Here is a 26,830-nt window from a genome sequence, read left to right as displayed (position 1 = left end):
TCTGGACCACTGTCACAGGTACCCTAAAATTCAAACTGTAACAAAAGGATGACTTCTGAAGACATACATACTATAGTTGGTTGTTTTTTTGCTCTTTGTTTTTTTTTTTTTAACCATTATAGTTAACTTTGTTAGCTGAAAATAAAATGCTGGGGATATACAATATTAGTTCCTTAAAAGATAAATAAAACCTGATCCTTGATCTGAAGAAGCTCACAAAGTAGAAGAAAGATTTGTGAGCAAATAATTATAATACAATGATAAACATTATTTTCATAAAAATGTTAGTATTTAGTCAATAGAAAAGAATTCCTGCTCCTATTTAATGCTGAAAAACAGAATTCACTGCAGAAAATTTTACTTTACAGAAATATTTTATGTAATGTTTATTCCATGAAGTAAGAGATAAAGATTCTGTGGCTTCCATCTCAAGATATATAACCAGAGGAAATCCTGTGCCCATAGTGAATGTTCATTCCACAATCACCTGAATATCTTGTCTGCCCCAATAAATTCATCCATCTTTCAAGAAGTACAAACTGCTCATATTTAGAATATTTTTATCCATAAGAGCAAAATGCTTGATTTCAGTTTTTAAACACCATACGTACTTTTCATCTGGCCGCAAAATGCTACAGTAAGAATCAGGGCGGTTTACAAAGAAACCTGTTTTCTTCACCACACTTTCTGCAATCACGTTCAGTCGATCAAGAACATTACACAGCTTGCTGACGAGAGGAGGAAGAATGAGAAAAGTGAGAAGAGCCCATTTAATATATTTTTACCTTTACATCTGAAGCAAATAAAAGTTCATAGTAATGATATTCAGGGATTTAATTTTTAAAATCTCTGGTTTGTATCCAACAGGAACACTGTAATAATTAGTTTCTATAGTATAATGTGTACTCAATAACTAACAAGATTTGGTGCAAAGAGACATAAAGGGCCTGTATCAACTCTTGGCAAGCCTTAATCTTGGCACATTACATCCCCTGGAGAGCTTTTCCCAAAGCCTTTCACTACTTAAGAGTCACATCAATCAAGTCAATATGCATTCATAAGATGACTGTGAGAAGAGCGTGATGCACAGTGTGGGGGGCGGGGGAAGAAAACCCTGGAGAATAAATATAAATGGTGCCCACCTGTAATCAGGCTTAGACTCTAGGAAAATGTGTGCATATGTGTGTGTGAGTGTGTGCATGGGTATCTAACTACACAAAATGATTCAGAGAAAAGTACAATGAGTTAAAGTACAAAACAATACAATAACATTAAAAAAAATTAACGAGACCTCAAAATAAACCTTGTGTGAATATGATAACTAGGAAATGAGTAAAAGGAGAACGCAAAGTTAATGAAAGAAGGTCCCTTGGATGAGACGTTTTGAGTCAGATCTTGGCACGTAAAGGAGGGGTGGGAAAGCATCCCAGGGAGGTGGGGGTCGAACAACAGGAACAAAGGCTCAGGTATGGGACCCTGGCTGCCATGCTGGGGGCTGAGCATGCAGTTTCATTTTTCAGGAACAGAATGGCCCCAGAATAAAGAAAAAGTTATTACATTCTGGAACCAACCAGGCGGTGGGGCTTTAACACTACACTGAGGAGTATGGATTTACTATGAACACTCAGGAGTTACTGCAGGTTCATCCACAAGCGAGATCATCTGAAAGTGGTGTCTGAGAAAGTGATTAAACAGGGGACAGGATGAAACATGGAAAAGTGAAGCCAATGCCTGTGAGGGAAAGTCGTGGAGCAGGGATGTCCTGAAATGACTAGCTACTTCAAAGAGAATGTGCAAATGGTGTAAGTCGTGGGCAAAAAAAAAAAAAAAAAAAAAGAGCCTGGTCAATTAATTTAAGCACTCAAATTATACATCAGTAGCAAAAAGGCCCCATAGCAGGTTCATGAAGGAAATTAAAAGATACCATTTACTTTATTTTTTTTTAAGATTTTATTTATTTATTTGAGAGAGCAAGCGAGCAAGTGAGCGAAAGAGCACAAGCAGGAGGGAGGGGCAGAGGGAGAGGCAGAAGCAGGTTCCCCGCTGAGCAGGGAGCCCGATGCGGGGCTTGATCCCAGGACCCCAGGATCATGACCTGAGCCGAAGGCAGACGCTTAACCAACTGAGCCACCCAGGTGCCCACAGTTACTTTACCATAGAGATCAGCTTCCTGCGATTTTATATCACAAGAAAAGGAAAATACCAGAACCAAACATATGAATATTTAGTCACCTTTTAGTGTACTTGGCCATATCCCAAGGGATATAAATAATCGTGTGTTCAGGAGGCAAAAACTGGTTGAGGTACGTCACAGCAGCCACAAGCTCTTCACTCAGAATTCTCTCATGTTTTCTTTTCTCTCGTTCCTTTATCAAAAATTAAACATTTTCAGGGTTCTAATTACCTTAAATCAGAGGAACAGACTTTTAACATTTTTACTTTTCAGCTAAGACAAGAAGCCTAAGTCTTAAATATACCGAAATAAAGCCTAAAATAAAAATAATATAAATGCAAAGAAATAAACACTTCGTTGAATTAAAATCAACAGATAATTAGCTTCAAAAATTCAAGGAGATGGGATTTCTTTTTAATAACTTCCTGCAGCTCTATGAAGCCCAGTTCACCCTCCTGGGCCTGGTCTACACACTCCACATCCCACTCTGGCAGAGAACTCCCCAAGTACCAGAAGAAGGAAACCCCCAATTCCAGCCAGGCAAGGACCACACAGAAATCAACTGGGTCTGGATGGATAATCCCTCAATTGGCTGAGAGTGCTTTTGCAGCCTACATGTGTTTTCGTTTTGGTTTTTTTAAAGATTTTATTTATTTATTTGTCAGAGAGAGAGCACAAGCAGGGAAAGCGGCAGGCAGAGGGAGAAGCAGGCTCCCCGCTGAGCAGGGAGCCTGATGTGGGACTCGATCCCAGGACCCTGGGATCATGACCCGAGCCGAAGGCAGCCGCTTAACCGACTGAGCCACCCAGGCATCCCAGCCTACATGTGTTTTTAAATTTAACTCTCATAAAACACCCTGTGAGGTAGCCAAGGCAGGCCCTTTTCCTCCCTTTTACACTGTGGTTGAATGAGGTTAAGAGGAGTTCATGGGACCAAATTTTACCTTCTGCCTCCCTGCCTGCTGTACTCCCTTACATAGGACATGCCTCTCATTCCAGAGCTCTGGGGCTGGAATGCTGGCTCTGTTACCTGCTGGCCACATAGTCTTGGACAAGGTTCTCAACTTTCCTAGGCCTCTATTTCTTCATCTATAAAATGGGTACAATACAATACATGGATACAATAGTATTTTCCTTTCAGCAATAATGTGAGGTTTAAAAGAGATAAAACATGATACTCTCTCATCAGAGCATCTGGCACGTGGGAACTATTTTTTTATTGTTATCCTGTTCAGGACCTTACTTAGAAACAAGGTAGTAACACTGACATGGTGTGAGGCACTATTGCTGCCATTAAAATGGGTCTCTGCTGCTTTCAATCATGGTGATTAGTTATCAGTTGTCATGAATTTAATTAGATAACCGCTGTGGAAACAAAAAGGGTAACTATTTTGCACAGCTGAGTAAATCAAATGGAGGAATTAGAAAAGAGCTGATTAAGAACGGTGTTAAATCAGTTTAGGACAAACATGTAGTTAGCTTTTTACATCTGAGAAAATTAAATTATATCTCTGGAATTTTTCTCAAAAGCACTTTAAATCAACTAGGGAAACAAACGCTTTTTGAAATTCTTTGATCAAATCTGACATTTCATGAGATGGGGAGAACAGGTTATCTAATATCAACCTTCGGTCAGCTCTGTGTAAAGAATCTGCTCTGTGCACCGTCTGACCATCACGGATTAGCATCAGTGGGTTGTTTAGCCAACCTCCTTAGGGTCACAGACCCCTGTTACAACCAAATGAAAACATGAGAGGTGCAAGTGGTTTTGTCTGTCATCCCAAGGGTTCAGAGACTGCCTCAATGACCATCCATGGCCCTCAGACTAAAAACCTCCAAATACAGTTATGCTTGACTCCAGGCTGACTTCCTATTGATTCCCCAGTAACAGCACTGAAGGTGCATGTATTGCTGCGAAATGTCAAGCAGCGCCTCAAACTTCCACAACCAAGGAAGCGGGGGAGAGGGATGGTTCACAACACATGGTAAGAGAGAAAAGAAATCAAGGAAAGTATTCCACTTTAGTGACTTCATATGGAGGCAGAATAAAGAGTGAGGATCCTTCCGTATCATTCCACATACAAATGCATTCTTTGACTCTAATCACAAATTAATACTATCCCGACTGACCTGAGTAAACATCTTCTTTTGTCCTTTGAATAAAATAAATAATGACAAAAACAACAAAAAAAAACTTTTTTTCTATTCCACAGAACGGCAGCTTAATCTCTAAACTATTTTCTAGTTAATATCCAGTTATTACCAGGATTTTTATGGCAATGGAATGATGAACAAGTACAATTTTGAAGTCCACCGACTAGCCTTTAAAGATTAAAAAATAAATGTACATTTGAGAAACCTGGGCAAGAGCACTTCACAATCACATGTATCGGATATTATGTTTTGAATCTGTGTATTTAATGCAGAATTATTTCAAACATCATAGACTGAATCTCCATTTAGCCATAGCTTTTAACGGCAGTATAAGGACTCTGTAAAACATGGAGAAAAGTCAGTGGTCCATTTCGGTGAACGGCATCACCATCCAGCCACCCGAGTAACCAGAAACCTAAGAGTGAAGCCTGACCTCTCTCCCTCTCCTTCAGCTCACAGCCAGCCCATCACCGAGTCTCTGGCCTCCACACGCTTCTCTCCAGCTCTACCACACCATCCTGGTTTAAGCCAGGGTCATCCCTTCCCTGGACAATAAGCATAGCCTTCTATGAGGTCTTCCAGCACTCTTTAACCTTCTGCCAATCCATATGTTCTCTTTGTTGAGGTCAGGATAGTCTTTTTAAAATAAAAATCTGATCACAATCCTCTCAGTCATGCGAAACCTTCAATGGTTTCCCATTATACTCTCAGGATAAAGACCCGGACTCACTGACACACCCTACAAAGCTCTGCATGGTCTGGCCATAGCTATCTCGTCAGCCTCATCCCACAACAGTACGCCCATCATCTCTCTGGCCCTCATCGGCAGGACCCCTACCATATGGCCTTTCCTTCCTCAAACACACCATATCCCCTCCTGACCCAGGGCCTTGGAACCTGCTCTTTGGAATTCAATACTATTCTCTCTCTTCTTGGCCTAGTTAACGCCTCTTCCTTCAGTCTGCACAGACTCATCACCTCCTCAGGGGAAACTTCTCTCCCGTTATAAGCTCTCATGGCACCGCTGAGCTTGTTTTGGTACCTCTGCATTACTTCACCATTAGACTGTTAGCTCTGTGAAGGCATGAATTGTTTCTATGACCACCTTGGCACAAAGGAAACCTTCAAGAATACTTGTTAAATAATGAACTAAATGGACACAGGATTCCTTGTTTTTTTGTTCAGTTGAGTCACATTTGTTAACCAACCTCTCAGAATAATCTCAGCTCTAAGGTGTTGACCACTGCTACAACCATAACATAACAAAACCCCTGCTTTTCCTCCTTTCAGGGTTTTCTTGGCTGTGGACTGAAATTCTTTCAAGGCACACAGTTGCGGCAGATACAGATACAATTTATTTTCTGGTCTCCCTGCTCTCCATCCTAGGCTGTTGACCCAAAGTCCTACGCATATACACGAGCTATGCTGACCAGAGAGTGTACTCTCACAAGGAAGCACAGAAATGTAAGGCCATGCCACCACTTTGTCCACCTGGTTCTTGAACCATGGCAGCACCCCAATTTCTGTATCCAGCCTTCAGATCTTACTACTACATATTAACCTTCCTAAGAGATCTCTGGATTGTCAAGGGAATGGGTTGTATCAAGGTTAGGCTGTGGCTCTGTGATCTCCATGCTTCCTTCTCCAGGCTGTCCTGGAAACTAAGGCAGAATTTCACTCATCTCCAGTTCACCCAAGGAAATCAAAAGACTGACAGCATCACTTTCTTCCCTTGGAAACATACTGCTGCTTCTCCCAGGTACCCAGGGAAGAGGCCACACTGAACCTAAGGCTTAGACGGTGGCTTAGACGGTCAGACACAGTGCTCTGTCGCAACACAGAAAGTCTATAAACTTCTCCTCTGGGGAGAGGTAAAGCAGGCTACAAGAATAACCCCTTTGTGCTGAGGAAAAGATATTCCAGTGTGACTGAATTTCATAACCAAACAGATGAGCACATCATACCTTCACTAAATTCAAGATGATGATGGGGGAGCCAAACCTTTGAAGCATCTGGTCGAAGTGAAGGGCAGCCACATGTGCAAATGGGTCTGCCTGATCCACTGAGGGAGATAAAAAGGATGAATAAATACCAGAATGAAAATCATAAAGCAAGAATAAAAGAAGTATAGGGTTTCATTTTCTTTTTTAATGTTTAAAGAAATGCAATTCAACTAATCTAGTAGTTCCACTTCCCAAGTTCCTCTTGAGCTTATCAGATACTCATTCTTCATGCATTTACTGAATTTGACTGATTCTTACATTTCTGAAGTAAAATACAATTTACTAGCAGCCAAAACAAAAGAAAAATGATAAGTTATTCAATAAAGTTAACAGAAGTCCTTCTTCTAAATTATCTACTTTCCAGTACTAACACTTTGTTAGCATCTAAGAATTTATGGATTTCTGTGACAACAGTTCATCATCTCAAAGTGTGGGTGAAGAGTCATAATTAAAAAGACTGCTGCACACACATGTAATGGGTGGTTTCGGCATCATAGTTGAAATGTCCTGAGACCAGTATAAAGGGACGGATCCTCTAACTTGGACATAAGAAGAATAACTTCCTGCAGTAAAAGACATCACAGAAGCATCACAGAGTATTTGTTCAGTCTCCACTTCATTTGCAACATCACCCTGAAAAGAAAGGGGGCATTTAAAGATATTTTATGTTCTTAGAATTTTTTAGTGGAAAAAATTTCCAAGTATACAACGAAATTATAATTCCCATCCTTAGAGCATTTTAAAAGAGGTAAATGTTGATCAATATTCAATGTGCACATTAGGAAAGGAAAACCATTAAAATGCAACAAAGAAAGGCAATTAAAAATAGCCAAGAATAGACTAGGAAAAAATCAAATTAAATAGCTAATAATACAAGTAGCAGACAGAGAACAGCTTGAGTGATATAAATGGCAGAGAGGAAGAGAAAAGGAAAACAATTATATGAAATTATACAGGAGGTTAGGAAGGCCAGCAGAATATAAAACTTCAATTCTGAAGACCAGGGAGGAATGAAAGGACAAAAGAGTGAGATTCAAATAATTCCCGACGGACAGAAAGGGGAAAAAAAGGTCTTGAGTTAGCTTGACTTATAAAAGTATAGAAGGATATGACAAAGAATAATTTTAGAGGCATTAATAACATGTCTGCTTGATTATCTGTGAAATATTAAAAAATAGGTAACATAGCAAAATTGTGAATTTTCTTAGGGCACCAGTTATAATTATTTTCATTGTTGATATAATTTTAAGAACAATGTTGCTATTTTAACCCAGGATTCAAACCCAGTGTCTCACTCAATCTGTCTACCCAATCACACATCTGCATAAGACTCAAGCTGTCTACTGCAAATAGAGATGAAACACTTGGAGGAGATGACATGACTGGTGACAGGATAGGACTTCTGTTGTGGTTATTTTCCAGGGCCGGGCAGAATAGGAGCCTGCCTGGAGCCCAACTAAAGCAGAGGCGAGGGGGGAAGGGGTTTCCATGCCTCGCTCTACCTTGTCTTCTCATCAAGGATGCATTTCCAATGAGTGCTCCCCTCCACTTACTCCTCTGATGGAGGTGCTTTGCTATTTTAGTCACTACACTAAATATGCACTACATTTTTTCGTATCTTACAGAAATGGCTCATTCTCCAAAACATGAGACATGTCATAACTCCCCAAGGCAATGCATAACTGGCTCTAAGACAGTTGATTTTTCAGAACATCCGTATACTCGTCACATTCCTCACAAGTTTCAGGTACTCCGGAGCATTAATTATTCTCTTGATCATATCCCACACTAAGAAATGCCACTTTCTCGAATTCCACTTGGCTTCCTCTGTCAGCAAGGTTGATGTGAAAGGTTAAGCAGTGCCATTGCTTCTCCACCTTACCTCACAGTTTGCGCCTCTCTTGAGAAAGCGGGTCCCAGCAAACTTACTGGATCTTCTAGCTATTAGAGTCACATAGACTGGTCGTCCGTAGATCAACAGCTCTTAGAAATCAAGTTAAAGCTGTTTGAGCATTCACACTGAACTGTTACACCACACCAAGAGAATCCTTAGACCTTAAATATGCATTTAAATATATCTTGTTCGGAAGGTTAAAGAACACCAAAAAGTTCTACCCAAGAATGGAACAGCATTGGCTCTAACTGTTCTTCCAAATAAAGCAGGTATTAGGGCAAAAACAGGCCTCCCTAAGGAGTGGTTTCCATGAATTTTAGAGGAAGTGGTAAAAAGGTGTAGGGTTAGCGGCCAAGGGAAGACCTGGTCTCTCCTTATCGCCAACTGAAGGATGTAAATGGGTACAACAAATCCTTCTTCAGTCTTCAGAGATCATATACCTCTCAAAGAGAGCATATGTCACTTAACAGGGGGTTAAATATGAAGCAATATAAATACTTAGGGAATGGAGTAAGTATAATACTGTAAAAGTTACCCAAATTTGTCACCTAACTGCAAAAACTAAACACTGTTAATTATTTAACTGATATGCAGCTTATCGATTATGTCACCTTATTTAGCTTTCTGAGCCTCAGTTTCACCTTCTGTAAAATGGTGTAAGTACTAGTAAAGTAACTAACTTTATGAGGTGGTTAGGACGACTAGGTTAGGTAATGTGTGGAAACCAGTGCCTATCCTATAGTAAGTGCTGAATATACAGCAATTTCTTTTATCACCATAAAGACTTCCGGAATTCATTAAATGCTTGACAGCTAGGAAACTAGTTTCATCATCTAAACTAATGAGCTTTAAAATTATAATCCATGGTGCTATTCGCTATTTTAAAAACACAAACATTTACTGTGCTTAATATATGCCTGGCCCTGGGCGCCTGGGTGGCTCAGTTGGTTAAGCGACTGCCTTCGGCTCAGGTCATGATCTCAGGGTCCTGGGATCGAGCCCCGCATTGGGCTCCCTGCTCCGCGGGAAGCCTGCTTCTCCCTCTCCCACTCCCCCTGCTTGTGTTCCCTCTCTCGCTGTATCTCTCTCTGTCAAATAAATAAAATCTTTAAAAAAAAAAAAAAAAAAAATATATATATATATATATATGCCTGGCCCTGAGTTAGCTCTTGATGATACAAAACAGTTTAGAACTACCTCTTGGAAAATGCCATTAGAAACTGGAGCACATTCTTCTCGGTGTCCTTGGTGGTGAAAACCTTGTGTTCTTTCCAGGTACATTTCACTTTTGGAAGCAGAAATGGTAATTCAGGGCCAAATCTCATTATTCAGTGAACAAACCAAGCAGATACTACTACTCACTGCTTGGAAATGATTATAAAGTAATGAGGCTTACTTGCAAGTGTAGTGCATAAATCTCACTCATCCTCATTTTAAGCTTCCGTTGTGTCTTCATCTAGCCTCTCTTCTTCCTCATTTGCCAGAAAGAAAGCACCACCGGTCCTCTTTAGGACTAACCTCTCCGGCTATACCCCTTGATCCCACTCCTCCCAAATGTTCTAGTGCAAGAAAAAATATCAGCAACCACGTTTACCCACTTAATGGTCTCAAAACGACCACTCCTTTACAGTTTTCACCATAGGCCTTAAAAAACCGAAGACACAAGAAAGAATGTCAACTGGAAAACAAGCTAGGTGTACAAATGCCCTACATGATCTCAAAAAGGGACAGGAAACAACTAAATACTACTCCTAGAAAGTATACACTGCCTCTCTAAGCCTCATAGCATAATAGCACTTTCTGGAAAGGTTTTAACCACAGGTAGAAATTAAATAAAAGGAAAAAAAGTATTTATAAAATTGAACTCAAAATCAGCTTAACCCAAGGTTCAGCCTACATCTATTTAACCTCTTTTGTCCCTTTCCAATCCAGGACTTTATCACATTATGCCTGGACCACAGCAATCTTTTCCTAACTCATGCCCCCTGTTCTAGTCTCATTTTATTTAATCCAGCTTGAAAATAGGTGTCAACTCAACCTTTCTAAGTACTCCCCTCTACATTACCCTCTTGAAAAAAACTTTCAAATGTTCAGGCACCAAACCCAAAATGCTTACTCAGTCTGACCACCAAAGCAATCTGGTGACTTGCAACCTGACTCCCCACAACCCACTACATTGTTACCTCCCAAGGATTTTACACCCAAGGCAGAACACTCCTATGAACTTTTCTACCCCTACACTCATGGTGCTTTCCCCACCTAGGAGTTTGCTCCCTGCTTCCTGCTAAGGTCTGACTAAGGTGGGGAGGATGGGGCAGGCCAAGCCTGCCTTTTCCTATGAGCCTCCCCCCATCCTCCCCACCCGTCAGTGAATCTGCTCCTCCTCTCAGGTATGAATGATACTTATTGCCTATATCACTTGCTATGCACATAGCATTTTCTTTCCTGATGTTTATCTTTCTGTGTACATAAGAGATCTGTTCAAATGATCTGCATACCTCTTTGTATTTCCACTATCTGATATCATCAGTAAGTTTTCCTGCTGGGTGCACAGAATGGTAATTAATAATCTTATAATTCCTATACAGTCTTCTACAGATTGATACAGCATAAGTTTAATAATATATACCTTAGTTTTTTTTTAAAAAAGGATACTTGACTGCCCACAGAACCCATGAATAATATACAACAGCCAGTCACGATGCACAGTATTTTTTATTATATCCAGAAGTTCACCGTTCCACACATACTTCATATAAGGCTCACTAGAGATCCCAAATACACCTGAAAAATAAAAGTTGGTACCAGAAGTATAAGGAAATTGGTCTATATTCATCTTTAAGTGTTTGTTTTTAACTTCAAGATAAAATGCCTGATTAACAGAATTGCCATTTTCAGTGGATATAACTCGTATCATCACCCAGAACACTGCGCTGATTCTGTACAAAGTAAAAGAATAAACACATTTTTCTGATTTGTGAGAGTTTTTTAACCTAAGAGGAAAGTAAACAAGAGGGATATTAAGGACACATGGACAAATACATGACTAAGGCTGAGAGATAGCATCGGGCAGCGGCTGGAAGCACTGCTCCAGGGTCCGAGTGCCTGGGTCCAAATATGGGCCCTGACTCTCGTCAGCAGGGTGACAGCTGTGACCAAGAGTGTTACTTACTACCTCAGTGCCCATTTGCTCATCTGTACCTGTATCATGTGGTTGTTGTAAAGATGGTAATGTTGGTAATGCACACAAAGTGCTTCGAACAAGCCTGGTGCCTTACTGATACTTCTGTAAGTGGTAGTTACTATCATATCAGGCTTTTTCTATATGAAGAAATTAATTTCACCAAACATCATTTCAACATATCCAGATACATTTATTAAACACTGATGAGTTTTACAAAACTTATATAAAGGGCAAAATGAGAAATAAGTATGATTATGGCTTAAAAGACTGTAACAGTGGGACGCCTGGGTGGCTCAGTTGGTTATGTGTCCAACTCTTGATTTCAGCTCAGGTCATGATCTCAGAGTGCTGAGATCGAGCCCTGGGCCAGGCTCTAAGCTCAGTGGGGAATCTGCTTGAGGATTTCTCTCCCTCTCCTTCTGCCCCTCCCCCTGCTCATGCCCATTCTCTCTCTCTCTCTCTCTCTTTCTCTCTCTCAAATAAATAAATAAATCTTTTTTTAAAAAAAGACTGTAACAGTTCTGGATAGCAGGCTATTTTTCTTCTCAAAACATGGTATGTTAAGAGTGTTTATATACTGTGTCAAATACACTTGGTTTGATTCCTAAAAACTGAACCTTCTCTGCCCTTTCAATGCTTTACACAGAGCACAAATAGTACACACAAGAACTAGAGTCCTGTTTTTGCCACTTACCAGTCTCTGTAACCTCTGGCAAGTTACTTAACATCTCTGAACTTCAATTTTCTGAACTGTAAAACAATGCTACTACTATTCACCTCAGAGATATGTTCAGATTAAATAATACATGCAAAGTGCACTGCTAACTCTGCACCCACATCTTCATCACTATTATTCAGGTTGCACAGAGCAAGGTGTCCGAGACATTGTTGACTTACTATGTTTCCAAAGTATATCCAAGTCAGCTAAATGGCTTTAAGTCTGAAATGATTCCTTCACAACATTCATTTTAGCAATGCCTCAGGCTTTAAAGTTCTAGGTCAACCCAAAAATCTAGGGATAAAGGTAACCATCCTGTTGTGTGACTGGTTCATTTAGGATCTCCAGGATGACCCCCACATGTGGCTCTGCAGTGATCCTACAGGGGTCCTGACAGAAGCAAGGCCTATGAGGGACACCTGGGTCAAGCTGGGACCAATCAAAATAAGAACCTCTGACCCGCTGCATTGGTTCCTTGGCACATTGGCCATGTGATCTTAATCTCTATGCCTCAGTTTCCTACTTGGTCTTTATTTCTTTAAAAGTGGCATCATACCAACTGAGCAGAGTTTTTATAAGAATTAGAGATATTGCAGTAAATTTCTAGGACACAAGAGATCATCCATGGTGAATTTTTGCCAAAACTCTCTATGAAGGAAAATAAGGTGGTGGTGTGTATTCTCCAATATTCAAAAAAACCAATTCTCCATTCAAACTTCACCAAAAGCCTAGACCTAAATGTATTCCATTAAAAATACATGAATATTTGCTAGGAAATGTCAGCACACAATTTTCTGGCTGGCCCACAAATGAAATCACATCGTAATTAATGAGCTCTATAAAAATGAATTGGTCAAGTTTATATATCCAAAACAACCTCATATAAGGACACAGAGCAATAAGGGACAGAGAAATATGAAGGAAATGTGAGTTAATTTAATGAGATGCCATTTCACGGATGCCATATTAACCTACATTAGATGTGCTGAAAACCACCTACCGCTTCCACCCTGTGTAATTAATCCTTCATCTTCAAAGATGTCGAAACTCTCCTGGCGAGGCTGGGTTGTTTCTGACTTTAACATCTCCAGGGGCATTCGCAAGACAGTGAGATTATACTGAAGTGAGTGGGATAGATCATAGCTGTAACTGAGAACATAACTGAAACTTAATAAGAATTATAAAAGCAAAACACATTTCAGTCTTGGCTCCTATATGGAATTAAAAACTGAACCACCTTAGCACCCATTCAATTACTTGGAAGCAAAACCATTCAAATAAACACTATAAAACACAGTAAACCATGAATATAATTAGAAACTTAAAAATCACTACCTCCTCAAAAAATTAAAAATAGAAATACTATACAATTCAGTACTTCCAGTTCTGGGTATTTACCCAATGAAAACAGAAACATTAATTTGAAAAGATATATGCACCCCTATGTTTACTGCAGCATTATCTACAATAATCAAGATATAGATATGGAAGCAACCTAACTGTCCACTGATAGATGAATGGATAAAGAAGATGTGGTATATCTATACAATGGAATATTACTCAGCCATTAAAAAAATGAGCTCTTGCTATTTGCAACAACATAGATGGACCCAGAGGGCATTACACTCAGTGATATACGTCAGACAGAGAAAGACAAATACTGCATCATTTCACTTATATGCGGAATCTAAAAACCAACACAAACAAACAAACAAACAAAAAACAGAAATAAACTCACAAATACAGAGAACTGGTGGTTGCCAGAGGGGAGGGGATGGGGATGGGCAAAACAGGTAAAGGATATCAAGGGGTACAAACTTCCAGTTATAAAATAAGTCACAGGGATGAAAAGTACAGCACAGGGAATATAATCAACTATATCGTAATAATGTTGTATGATGACAGATGACTATATCGTTGTGAACACTGAGAAATATATAGAATTGTCAACTCACTATGTTGTACACCTGAAACTAACATAATATGTTATGTCTACTATGCTTCAATTAAAAAAATCATTGCATGACTTAGGCATTTGCACAATTAGAAATATACAATACAACGCGAATGATCAACATTCACTGACTTGCAATTTGCATTTTTTGCTTCACAGTGAAATCACTTTAACTTCACAGCCTTGTGCAAAGGGGTCACACTCTCATACATATCTGAATGGAGTTCCATAGATGTTACAATATCCACAATATGCAATAGTGCACAGTCTGTACTCTAGTTTACATATCAACAAAAATAATTCTATTAATTATTAGTGGCAGTACCATAATCGACTTCATAATAAAACAGGAATAAGCAATTAATACAAGCCATTACAATAAAACATGTTTTAGGAGAGTAACAACCATCCAAAAAGTTGTAACAGTCTTTGCAAATAAAATTTGGCCTTGAGGCCAAAAGAAACCTATTTTACAATCCTGATTTCACATAATTAATAATTTTTAAAGTATCTCTAGTTATACATTTTAGCACAGAATTTCAGAAGGTATCTAGAATTCTTTAGATTTACACAAATTCATAAAGTACTTTAGTAATATTTTAAGGTGGTTACAATTTTGCCTGGAGACTTACATATTATTTCAATTATTATTTCTTCTTTAATTTATTCATATAATTTGATTGAAATTAATCTGTTTCATCTGTGAAATTCAATTTTACCATATTTGCTAGATGGAGCCATTAATTTTACTAGCATCTAATTTCAGGGATAAATACTGTATTAAGACATTGACTTTTCAATCACATTTACAATAACATCAAAAAATAAAATACTTAGGAATAAATTTAACCAAGGAGGAGAAAGATCTTACACTGGAAATTTATAAAATACTGATGAAATAAACTGAAGACACAAAAAAATGGAAAGATACCTCATGTTCATAGAGCAGAAGAATTAATGTTGTTTAAATGTCCATACTACCCAAAGCCATTCATAGATCCCTATCAAAATTCCAATAACATTTTTCACAGAAATAGAAAAAACAATCCCAAAATTTGTATGGAACACAAAAGACCACTAATAGCCAAAGCAATCTTAAAGAACAAAGATGGAGGCATCACACTTTCAGATTTCAAACTTTTTTACCAAGCTACAGCATTCAAAGTAGCATGACATAAAACAGACACATAGATCAGTGGAACAGAACTGAAAGCCCAGAATAAACCCATGCATAGAGAGTCAATTATTTAGCAAGGGAGCCAAGAAGACACATGCAGAAAGGATAATCTCTTCAATAAATAGTGCTGGGAAAACCGGATACCCATATGCAAAGAAAGAATTGGACCCTTGTCTTACACCATTCACAAAAATTAACTCAAGATGGATTAAATATTTAAATATAAGACCAAAAACTATAAAACTACTAGATGAAGACAAAGGGGAAAAGCTCTTTGGCATTGCTTTTAGCAAAGATTTTATGGATATGACACCAAAAACACAAGCAACAAAAGCAAAAATAAACAAGTGGGACAACAGCAAACTAAAAAGTTTCTGCACAGGAAAAAAAAAAGTTAACAAAATAAAAAGGCAACCTATGTAAAGGGAGAATATATTTACAAACCATCTATCTGATCAGGAGTTAATATCCAAAATACATAAGGAACTCATAAAACTCAAGAGCAAAACATAACAAACAAACAAAAAACCCCAAAATCTAATTTAAAAGGGGCAAAGGACCTGAATAGACATTCTTCCAAAGAAAATGGCCAACAGATACGTGAAAAACTGTTCATCATCACATCAGGGAAATGCAAATTAAAGCCACAATGAGATAGCAACTCATACCTCCTATAATAGTTATTATCAAAAAGATAAGAGACACACGTTGGCTAAGCTGTGGAGAAAAAGGAACCCTTGTGCACTGTTGGTGGGAATGAAAATAGGTGCAGCCATTATAGAAAACAGTATGGAGGTTCCTAAAAAATTTAAAAATACAACTACCATATATTCCAGCAGTCCCACTTCTGAGTATATAGCCAAAAGAAATGAAATCACCATCTTGAAGAGATATATGCAGCCCCCTGTTGACTGTAAGCATTATTCACAATAGCCAAGACATGGAAACATCCTAAGAGTCCAGCAATGGATGAATGGATATAGGATATTACTCAACCATAAAAAAAAGAAGGAAATCCTGCTATTTGCAATAACATGGGATGGAATTTGAGGGCAGTATGCTAAGGGAAATAAGTCTAATTATTTCTATATGTTCTTCACTTCTATGCAGAACCTAAAAAAGCCAAACTCATAGAAATAGAAAGTAGAATGGTAGTTGCCAGGGGCTGGGGCACGGGAAAACAGTAGAGTGGGAAAAATGGGAAGATGTTGGCTACATGGTACAAACTCCCAGCTATAAGATAAATAATATCTGGGGATCTAATGCATAACATGGTAACTGTAATTAACATTAATGAATTATAACTTGAAATCTTTTGAGAGTACATCTTGAATGTTTTTAACACACACACACACACACACACACACATAATTATGTGAGGGGATGGAGGTGTTGACTAACCTTATTGTGGTAATCATGTCACAATACATATGTGTATCTAATCATCACGCTGTACACCTTAAACTTACAGATGTTATATGTCAATAATATCGCAGCAGGTGGCGGTGGGGGGAGGATGTTGATTTTTAACTTTTAAAAATCAGTTTTTCCGTTAGAATAATTGCTTTATTCCAGCCTAATCTTAAGAATGTAGTATATCCTTTTTTAAGCTTACTTATTAGACACAAAAACCATAACTGACATACTTTTACTTCTGGGATGACTTGATCCCAGAGCTCAGTATGGGGATACAAACGAAGTTGAAATCGTGGAGAAGACCATTTCTAACAGTACCACCAAGTTTCAGTAACAACTTGCAGATGCTATAAACATAAAATTAAGCAATAAAGACAGAAAAGCAGATGACTGAGATAAACATAATGGAAATAAACATTCAATAAACATTTGTGAAAGTGAAAATGCTTTCTTTAGGAACCCTTCACTAGACCACTGCTAAAATAATGAACTTCCTTCAGCTTCACAACAATGAAAACATAACCCATTCTACATAGTAAACATGTTTTTATTTCACAGATAAATAAGTGGTTAACTGTACAAACAACTTAAAAGTAAATTTAAAATAATGCAAGTACCCCATCAGTGCATAGCACCAATAGCTACAACACTCTAAGCCCTTGTTTGATCCTTGGGACTCAAGTCCTTTTTGGTGCAGGCTATTTTGTGTTCTCCCTTTTTAGTTTGGATATTACAGCTGACAGAATTTTCCATTTAGCACAATAACTGCATCTCCTAGGCCCACATATTGGTCACATCAGTGGTGGTATAATACTCTATCTTAATGCACTGTTAGAATTTACTTGCCCATCATTCAGTTACTGGTATTTGAGTTGTCCCTGCATTGGCTGGTTTGCTGGTTTGGGACTATCATAAATAGAGAAGCTATAAATGTCTCTTTATAAGTAGGAATTAATATTTTCTCTCCTAATTTATTTTCTTAGGATATGTTTTCATAAATGCTTTATGCCACATTCCTCTTCAGGAAAACATTAGTTTACAAGATCATTAGCGGTATGTTGGTATTTTAACAATTCTTTCTATTATGGATTTATTTTTACCTAATTTTGCTAGATTGTTAACTAAAACAATCTGTGAAATTGTTACAACTCTGTATTAGAAACTGAATGCAAATTTCATTCATGTAATTAAAAATTACAAGACTATTTCATTAAAATCCTACCTAAAACAAAGATGATTTTTATAGTGAGTATACTTCCCCTGTAATTTGTCCATTCAATATTCAAACATCAGATTTTTAAAAGGAAGAAATACCTGTATCTTTATGTTTTTAGATGAAATCGTTTGACCGATTAAAAAAATAGAGGAAGTAGCACTGTGTCCTCTGATTCTGTTTTTCCACCCTGGAAAATAATATAAACACATTTCTCCTGTCAGTCAGGAGAAACTAAGTTCAAACTTACCTAAAGTAAAAATTGCTAGATAGGTCCACATTTTGAAAGATTCGTAGATACCTAAAAAAAGAGCAAAATAAAAAAACAAAAGCATATTACAGTCACACAGTACTATTATTTTTTCATAGCTTGACAGACATTTATACTTGTAAATGCTCTCATTTAAACTGAGGAATTCAGGGGCTCCTGGCTGACTCAGTCAGTAGAGCATGCAACTGATGATCTCGGGGTTGAGTTCAAGCCCCATGTTGGGTATAGAGATTACTTAAAAATAAAATATTAGAAAAAAAACACAAACTGAGAATTCAATCCAGAACTGCAGGTAGGGATTTCATCTGAAGCAATTTGATTTGCTGTTGATTGTCCCTGTCCCTGTCTGTTGATTGTCCCTTCAGAGTCCCTTAACTTTACAGTTTGACCATTTCCTCATCACTGATCATACCAGAGAGGGAAAGTCATGCACTTACATGTGTGGAGAACTTAGACTCGGGGCAAGAAGTAAACACCGTTCTTGTTACTATTATGTGCTTTGTAAATGCTGTGAGGTTGGAGAGGAGAGTAGCAAAAACAAGCAAAAATGTTTACAAAAACCGTAATTTTAAATTGCAAAGTTTGCAACTGAAAAAAATGTACAGAATAAAATATCTGTACATCTACCCCTCAGGATTAATAAATGTTAACATTTCTTTCATATTCTTTCAACTTTTTAAAGACCTTTGATCACAAATGGGTACTGAATTTGTCAAATATATTTTCTACAAATATTAAGATGGTCGTAATTTTTCCCAGCAATATTTTAATGTAGTGAACTGCTCTAGCAAAATTTTCTACTGTTGGGGCGCCTGGGTGGCTCAGTTGGTTAAGCGACTGCCTTCGGCTCAGGTCATGATCCTGGAGTCCCGGGATCGAGTCCTGCATTGGGCTCCCTGCTCAGCGGGGAGTCTGCTTCTCCCTCTGACCCTCCTCCCTCTCATACTCTCTTTCATTCTCTCTCTCTCAAATAAATAAATAAAATCTTTAAAAAAAAATTTTTTTTTCTACTGTTGATACAACCATGCATGGCAGGAATAACCTCAACTTGTCATTATATATGAAATATTTAGTAGTACTGTATTTTATTTCCTAATATTTTACCAAATCTTTTTTTAAGTTTATTTATTTTTTTAGTAATCTCTACACCCAACATGGAGCTCAAACTCATGACCCTGAGATCAAGAGTCACACGCTCTTCCAAATGAGCAAGCCAGGCACCCCACCAAGTCTTTTTACTTAAATGAATTATTATATTATATAGTTTTATAAATATGTTAAAAGTTTTACCTATCTAGTAAAAGTACTTCAGTCTACCTATAACAAGCTATTAATATAATTTTATCTTATTCCGGATAATGTCCAGTGCTACACAGTATTAATCCCAAAATAATTTCACTCTCTAAAGGAAGTCAAATCACTACATAGAACAACATAATTTGTTTTACTACTCCTGGCTAAAGAATCATAAAGATGAGGTTTATAAATAATATAAACCTTTTCAACTTTTTCGCATCCCTTGGATTCATATGCGCTGATCGGATTCACTGTTTTAAAAAAATTTATTACTGAAGTGTAGTTGACAAAAAATGTCATATTAGTTTCAGGTGTACAACATGGTGATTCGACAATTTTATACATTACTCAAGGTTCACCATAATAAGTATACTTACCATCTGTTGCAATAAAACATTATTATAATATTATTGACTATATTCCCTATGCTGTACTTTTCATCTTCACGACTTATTTCATAACTGAAAGTTTGTACTTCTTAATTCCCTTCACCTCTTAATTGTACTTCACTTAATTCCCTTAATTCCCTTCACCTATTTCGCCCATCCTGCCACCCCTTCCCTCTGGCAACCACCAGTTTGTTCTCTGTATTCATGAGTCTGTTTCTGTTTTTTGGTTTGTTATTGGTATTGTTTTTCAGATTCCACATATAAATGAAATCATATGGTATTTGTCTTTCTCTGTCTGATTTATTTCACTTATAGAAAGAACTGCAAGAGCTCTTTCTCTTTATGGCTGAGTAATATTCCATTGTGTGTGTTCGTGTGTGTGTGTGTGTGTGTGTGTGTGTGTACCACATTTTCTTTATCCATTCATCTACTGATGGATATTTGGGCTATTTCCACATCTTGGCTATTATAGATAATGCTGCAATAAACACTGGGGTGCATATATCTTTTCAAATCAAAGTTTTTATTTTCTTTGGGGAGTACCTAATTCAATTTTAGTTAATATACCATGCCTGCCTGTAAACTATGTGAGATATAATTTTTTTCAGTTAGTGTAAGACAAAGGACCACTTTATCTGTTAAATTCTTATTTTCATCTATGAAACAGATTATTTTTTGGGCGCCTGGGTGGCTCAGTTGGTTAAGCGACTGCCTTCGGCTCAGGTCATGGTCCTGGAGTCCCGGGATCGAGTCCCGCATCAGGCTCCCTGCTTGGCAGGGAGTCTGCTTCTCCCTCTGACCCTCCTCCCTCTCATGCTCTCTGTCTCTCATTTTCTTTGTCTCAAATAAATAAATAAAATCTTTAAAAAAAAAAAAAAGAAACAGATTATTTTTTAACAACCCCACTTCCAAATATAATCAAAGACCGTATCACCAGAGTCCAAAACCTATGAATCTAGGAGGGCCTTAAACAAGAGAGCCACACCACCTTTAAATTTTGGGTTGTGTATATAGAACAACACTATAAAAGTATAGAGTGTAATTAAAATCTAAACTTAAAAACTAATAAGGGGTACCTGGATGGCTCAGTCAGTTAAGCATCCAACTCTTGATTTTGGCTCAGGTCATGATCTCAAGGTCATGAGATTGAGCCCCATGTTGGGCTCCATGGTGGGGGTTGAGCCTGCTTGAGATTTTCTCTCCCTCTCCCGTTGCCCCTCCCCCACTCTCTCTTTCTTAAAAAAATTACTAAAAAAAGAAAAAAAACTAATAAGCATACCTAACTTTGTTCCATTTTAACCCTTATGTTTATAATAAATATATTTATGTATTAAAATAAATCAATTCTACTCTTTATCACCTTATTAATAGACTTTTCCCACATTCCCAAGGCTCCGATAATTTTCCTCCAAACAAATCTACAGAAAAATTGGAAGGAAAAACAGTACAATAAATACCAGTATGTCCTTCATCTGAATTCACTGTTAAATCTCTCTCACACACATATACATTCTCTCTCTTTAAATGCACAAGTTACATTTTATTTTCCTAAACCATTTTCAGTAAGTAGCAGACATGATGACACTTCACTCCTAAATATGAAAAAACAAAAACTCTTAAATAAGAATATCATTTTTACACTTAAAATTTAATATTGATTCAACATCACCTGGCATATTATCCACATACAAAATGTCCTCATAAACTTCTTTATAGCTATGTGTGTGGGTGTGTATACATGCCTCCGTTATACATTTTTCTTTTTAAAGATTTTATTTATTTATTTGATAGAGAGAGATAGTGAGAGAGGGAACACAAGCAGGGGGAGTGGGAGAGGGAGAAGCAGGCCCCCCGCCAAGCAGGAAGCCCCATGTGGGGCTCGACCCCAGGACCCCGGGATCATGACCCGAGCCGAAGGCAGACGCCCAACTGACTGAGCCACCCAGGCGCCCCTCTATTATACATTTTAATCCAAGATCCAACAGATATTCAGGTGCTGCATTTGGTTGTCATGCCTGTTCTAAAATCTAGCAGTCCTTTGGCTTTTTCTGTCTTTGATGACATTGACATTTTTAAAGAGTCCAGGCCAGTTGTCTTACAGAATGCCCCACAAGGATGGATTTGTCTGATTATTTCCCATGCTTAGATTTAGGTTAAATGTTTTTAGTGAAGTATTGTCAGAGGGGAGGATGGGTGAAATAAGTGAAGGGGATTAAGAGGTACAAACTCCCAATTATAAAATAAGTCACAGGCATGAAAAGTATAGCACAGGGAATATGGTTAATAATATTATAATAACGTTGTATGGTGACAGATGGTAACTGCACTCACTGTGGTAAGCACAGCATAATAAAACAAAAAAATATATATTTTTAGCAAGAAAACTACACAGGTAATCTGTGTCCTTCCCGCTGCTTCATATTGAGAGGCAAATAATGTCAGTTTTTTCTCATTATTGGTGATGCTAAGTTTGAACATTTGGGTAATTATGTTTGCCATTTTTTTTTCTTTGTAAATAAAGAGATTCATGGAGTATATGATGAGACTGAGTGAATATTCTGTTCCTCAATGATAACATCTCACCTAATGGCTTTAGCTGCTTTTGCTGATTTTCACCTAAATCAATGTTATAATGGAGCTTTATAATAGAGCTTGAACAAAATTATAGAATTCTGAACTAGTACTTTACACTTTTAACATAACATCTATAATCTTTTGAGTATATTTTGTCTTCTAATTGGTCTATCACATTAAAAAAAAAAAAACAAAAACAGAAGTTACCACCACTACATACCGAGCTTCATCAGGATGAGTAATTCGTACAGAATCATTAGGTATATAGATCATATTTGTATCTTCAATCTTATATATTGCATGACCTCCAATATCTGCCATCTTCCTCCTTTTAGTTATTAACACAATGTAATAGCCTTCTAAAAACCTGACAAAACCTACACAAAAGAGAGACAAATATAATGTTTCCTATGCTTAGTAATGCTTTTAGATACATATTTGGAAGGTAGAAGATCTTTGACACATTTCCTACTTTATTTCTATGATTTATAGCTATACAAATTTTCAGTCATATCTCTAGAAATATCTATACTGACATTTATCTCACTTAAAAAATATCATTCTAAACAATTTTATTTTATTCATTCTTTTATATTTAGTCTCATTCCAAATAGGATTGAGATGCTTTAAGCAAAAACATACACAAGATTAAGGGGAGTTGTTATTTAATAGGTATAGAGTTTCATTTCACAAGATGAAAAAGTCCTAGAGATCTGTTGTACAAGGCACATATAGTTAACACTACTGTGCTGTACACTTAAAAATGGCTAAGATTGTAATATACATGTAAAATAAATCAATATATACACTAGTAAAAAGTATATAAAAACAAACAGAAAACCAAATAAGTTCTCAGAAACTTACAGAACTGTGCTAACATGCACTGTGAACCTCGATGGGGGATAAAGATTAAGCACCTCTCTAGACTCATTTAATCATGGAACCTCATCCTATTTTTTAAAAAGAAATTAACCAATGAATAAACATTCTGAGGAACATACTTTGGGATAACTCAAAAGTCAGAACTACACAGACTTCGTGATTACTAGTGGCAAAACCTAACTTGAGCCAGCTTTAAAAAAAGGAAATTTATAATAAGGATACTGAGGTGATCCATGACACCAAAGGGCAACAATATGGTTGGGCCTCAGAAAAACACCTAGTCAAGAAGCATCTCTGAACATGTGCTCTATTCTTGTCTCTCTCCATAGACTAGCCTCCTCCACAGACTAGCCTCCTCCATTTCTCTGGGTGATGTGGTGGGAAACATAGCTCCTAATAGTTCCAGGCTTTATATCCAAAAGCTTCACTGGGAAGAAACAACTTTTTTTATCAAGTTCAATTCCAGAATTCCTAGGGAAGGACTTGGACTGGCCTAACTTGGGTTGGGTGCCCAGCCCTGGACCAATCAATAGTTGCCAAGCTATAGAATCACACTGCACTGGAAGCCATTTATACAATAACTAAGTAACTTAGATGGAGCAGGGAGAGGTGGTGCCAGATCCCAGAAAAGTGGATGGTTTCAGCAAACAATATATCCAGTAAATTGCATATCCTTCATGCAATCTTCCACAAGTATCATTTGTGATAGTTAAGCTTTTTATGAATGTTGGAGTTATAAAGTTATATTTTATGTCAAATCATTGGAGAACACAAATGTTGTACATTTCTTTAACACATGGTTAAAGAAAGACCATATATATTATGTTCAAAAGCACTAAGTTCTCAGCAACACACCAATTACTCTATAGTCTTGGTTAAAAAATTTTTGGCTCCCATAACTTTTGTTTTGGGAGTGAAAACTAACTCCCTTTGGGGGTAGGAGTCATTTCCAAAATGGCAACATGAGGAGCCCAGCAGAACTTCTCTCCAGTAAAACAAACATAACTGGTGAAATTTATAAAAACAAAACAAAACTGAAGTTTCTGGGAACTGTCCTAATGGCATATAGCAAATGGAGAAATATTTATTCAAGAAAATCTACTAAACCTTGATAAGAACGACAAGTGTATGGTATCTGGTCATAACCTGCTTCTCTCCCAGTCCAGTGTGACAGAATATCTACTCCCGGCAGGAGTAGCCAAGAAGGTAGTGCTTTCCCTTCTCTCCCCACTTCTCAGTCTAAGGCCACGGTTTCTGCTCAGAAGGTGCAGGCCACCAGAATGTCTCATCTGTCTCCAGCTCATTGTTAACTGGAACTCTATTCCCAGGCAAGTCCCTCTGGGATCAGGGGCTTCCTTCTTCTCCCCAGCTCCTACTCATAAAATGGAGGCTCTACCCCAGCAGGACTGGTCAAGAATACTGGGTCTGCATTGCCCTCACCCTAGCTCACTCATATAATGAGTCAGATGAAATCATATAGCTGACTTCCCATCAGAAACATCAGAGGCCACAAGGCTGTGGGATAACATATTCAAAGCATTGAAAGAAAAAACCTGTCAACCAAGAATCTTATATCTAGCATAACTATCTTTCAAAACGAACTTTCTCATGTGCACATGTGCATGTGCTCATGCACCCTTGCACTCTCTCTGTTTCTCTCAGAATGTTATGTTCTATAAAGTCTGAGCCAGGATCCTGATGCTATGAATTTTTGCTCTAGAAGTGACAAATTCCCACTGTGTCTTGTTATTCTCAGCTGACAAAAAAAGGAAACTAGTAATTGACTATATTAACATAAATGAGCTAAAATATGTAAGAAAAAGATGCCTCAAGGATTTTATGAGCCAGACTACTGAGGAAAAGATGCTGTTAAAATAGTGAAAAATACTTGTATTTTAGAGACCCACAAAGCACAAACTGCTTTAAAAATGTTCATTTATTCCTTTCTTTGCCTTAGAGACTAGCAAAAAATTCCCTGATTAAAGATAAAGGACATAGGAATAGGGAAGAAAAAAAGCTGATGACGATCTCATTAAAAGCAAGTTAGAAAAAAGCTATCCTTTTAGAAGGATAAAACCTATAAAAGTAAAGCCCTTGGAAGCAGCATAAAAACACTCAAGGGCTTAAATAATAAGTATTTCCAAAATGAATGAGTTTTCCTTTTATTTTTGTTATACTTACTTTTTATACAAAAAAATCTCTGCAATAATTTTTCAACCTACATTCCAACTGAATTTTAATTTTATGTTTTTAGCTCAAGACTATTTATACCATCCTACCTTTCTCTTCATAATTTGAATAAAGGGAAGCAAATATATTGCACAAAAGAGACTCTTCTACCAGCACAAATGCCTTCAGCTTATTATAAATGAAATTATTTTCTTCTTCCTTTTTACTACCAATGGGAATTGTCGCTCTCTTTTTTTAAAAGGTTCCTATTAAAGATTGCGAACAATTAAAAGACTTTAGTATGGCACAGACATCTGCCAGGAGTTAGCCTATTCATCACTTTAACACACTAAAATGAGAACAAGATTTTTCATCTTCATTCTGTGTACTTCTGACCCCAGACCAATTTCACTGAGTACTTCCAAGAAGCCAAGATGACAGTCATCATGAAAAAGTGATTTGTCTCTCTCCAAGTAGAGAAGGCTGTTTCATTTGAAATGGACACCAAGCAAAGTATATAAAAAAGGACAGTGTAAGAGGATGTAGTGGGAGTGCTGGTGGCTAGAGAGGACCCCACCAGTCCACCAACAGTGAAGAATGCAATATCCCTGCTTCAGGGGTCACCATGCCAGCTAGTCATTATCTTAAAAGCTTTCAGGGAGAATAGCATTCTGGCAGAGAAACATGAAAAACCTCCACAAGGTACATAGGACCTTTGTACAACAGAGCCCTCTAGAACCAAAGTGACTCTCTAACACCACATCTACTGCTCCCTCACTAGCCTGAGGCTCACACTTTGTTGTTGTTGTCTTCATTATTATCTTGGATCTGCAATCCATTTCTAAGAGTGTTGCTTTAAATAACAACTGAGTCCATCACTTAGTCGGCTACAATGATACTTATTCTACCACTACCCCTCAACATACTAGCAGCTTAAAAGACTATCCTCTGACAGGTGACATAGGCAGAAAAAGGCCATAAACCTGAAGCTATATACCAAAAGGGTCTGGGATGGTCACAGAGCTAAGTCTAGTGAAGACTACAAGTAACCAGGGGCACCTGGGTGGCTCAGTCGGTTGAGCATCCAACTCTTGATTTCAGCTCAGGTCATGATCTTAGGGTTGTGAGAATGAGCCCCACATCGGGCTCCATGCTGGATTCTCTCTCTCTCCCTCTGCCCCAACACCCCCTTCTCCCCCTCGAAAGAAAGAAAGAAAGAAAGAAAGAAAGAAGGAAGGAAGGAAGGAAGGAAGGAAGGAAGGAAGGAAGGAAGGAAGGAAGGAAGAAAGAAAGAAAGAAAGAAAGAAAGAAAGAAAGAAAGAAAGAAAGAAAGAAAGAAAGAAAGAAAGAAAGAAAGAAAGAG

General features: G+C 37.7%; 1 protein-coding gene across 6 annotated transcripts in view; it reads right to left on the bottom strand.

Annotated features, from left to right (window-relative positions):
- Window positions 1-26,830, bottom strand: part of FIG4 (FIG4 phosphoinositide 5-phosphatase) — a 128,826-nt gene that overhangs the window by 81,536 nt on the left and 20,460 nt on the right. For 4 of the 6 annotated variants that reach the window (XM_064597989.1, XM_045865298.3, XM_045865300.3 and 1 more), the window contains exons 4-12: window positions 22,637-22,793; window positions 18,137-18,187; window positions 13,127-13,275; window positions 10,880-11,008; window positions 8,213-8,313; window positions 6,801-6,963; window positions 6,292-6,389; window positions 2,233-2,366; window positions 612-728 (exon numbers count right to left, since the gene is read on the bottom strand). In XM_064597989.1, the coding sequence (XP_064454059.1) occupies window positions 612-728; window positions 2,233-2,366; window positions 6,292-6,389; window positions 6,801-6,963; window positions 8,213-8,313; window positions 10,880-11,008; window positions 13,127-13,275; window positions 18,137-18,187; window positions 22,637-22,793 (1,099 nt within the window). Of the gene's footprint in view, window positions 1-611; window positions 729-2,232; window positions 2,367-6,291; window positions 6,390-6,800; window positions 6,964-8,212; window positions 8,314-10,879; window positions 11,009-13,126; window positions 13,276-18,136; window positions 18,188-21,202; window positions 21,261-22,636; window positions 22,794-26,830 lie in introns of all 6 variants that reach the window. The other 2 variants (XM_045865302.3, XM_064597990.1) reach the window with 2 other exon arrangements.

This window comes from Mirounga angustirostris, unplaced genomic scaffold (genome assembly GCF_029215605.1).
Source record: "Mirounga angustirostris isolate CCGP_5_RB_7025 unplaced genomic scaffold, mMirAng1.0.hap1 SCAF_8, whole genome shotgun sequence".
Taxonomy (NCBI): domain Eukaryota; kingdom Metazoa; phylum Chordata; class Mammalia; order Carnivora; family Phocidae; genus Mirounga; species Mirounga angustirostris.
This window is presented reverse-complemented; position numbering and strand designations above follow the sequence as displayed.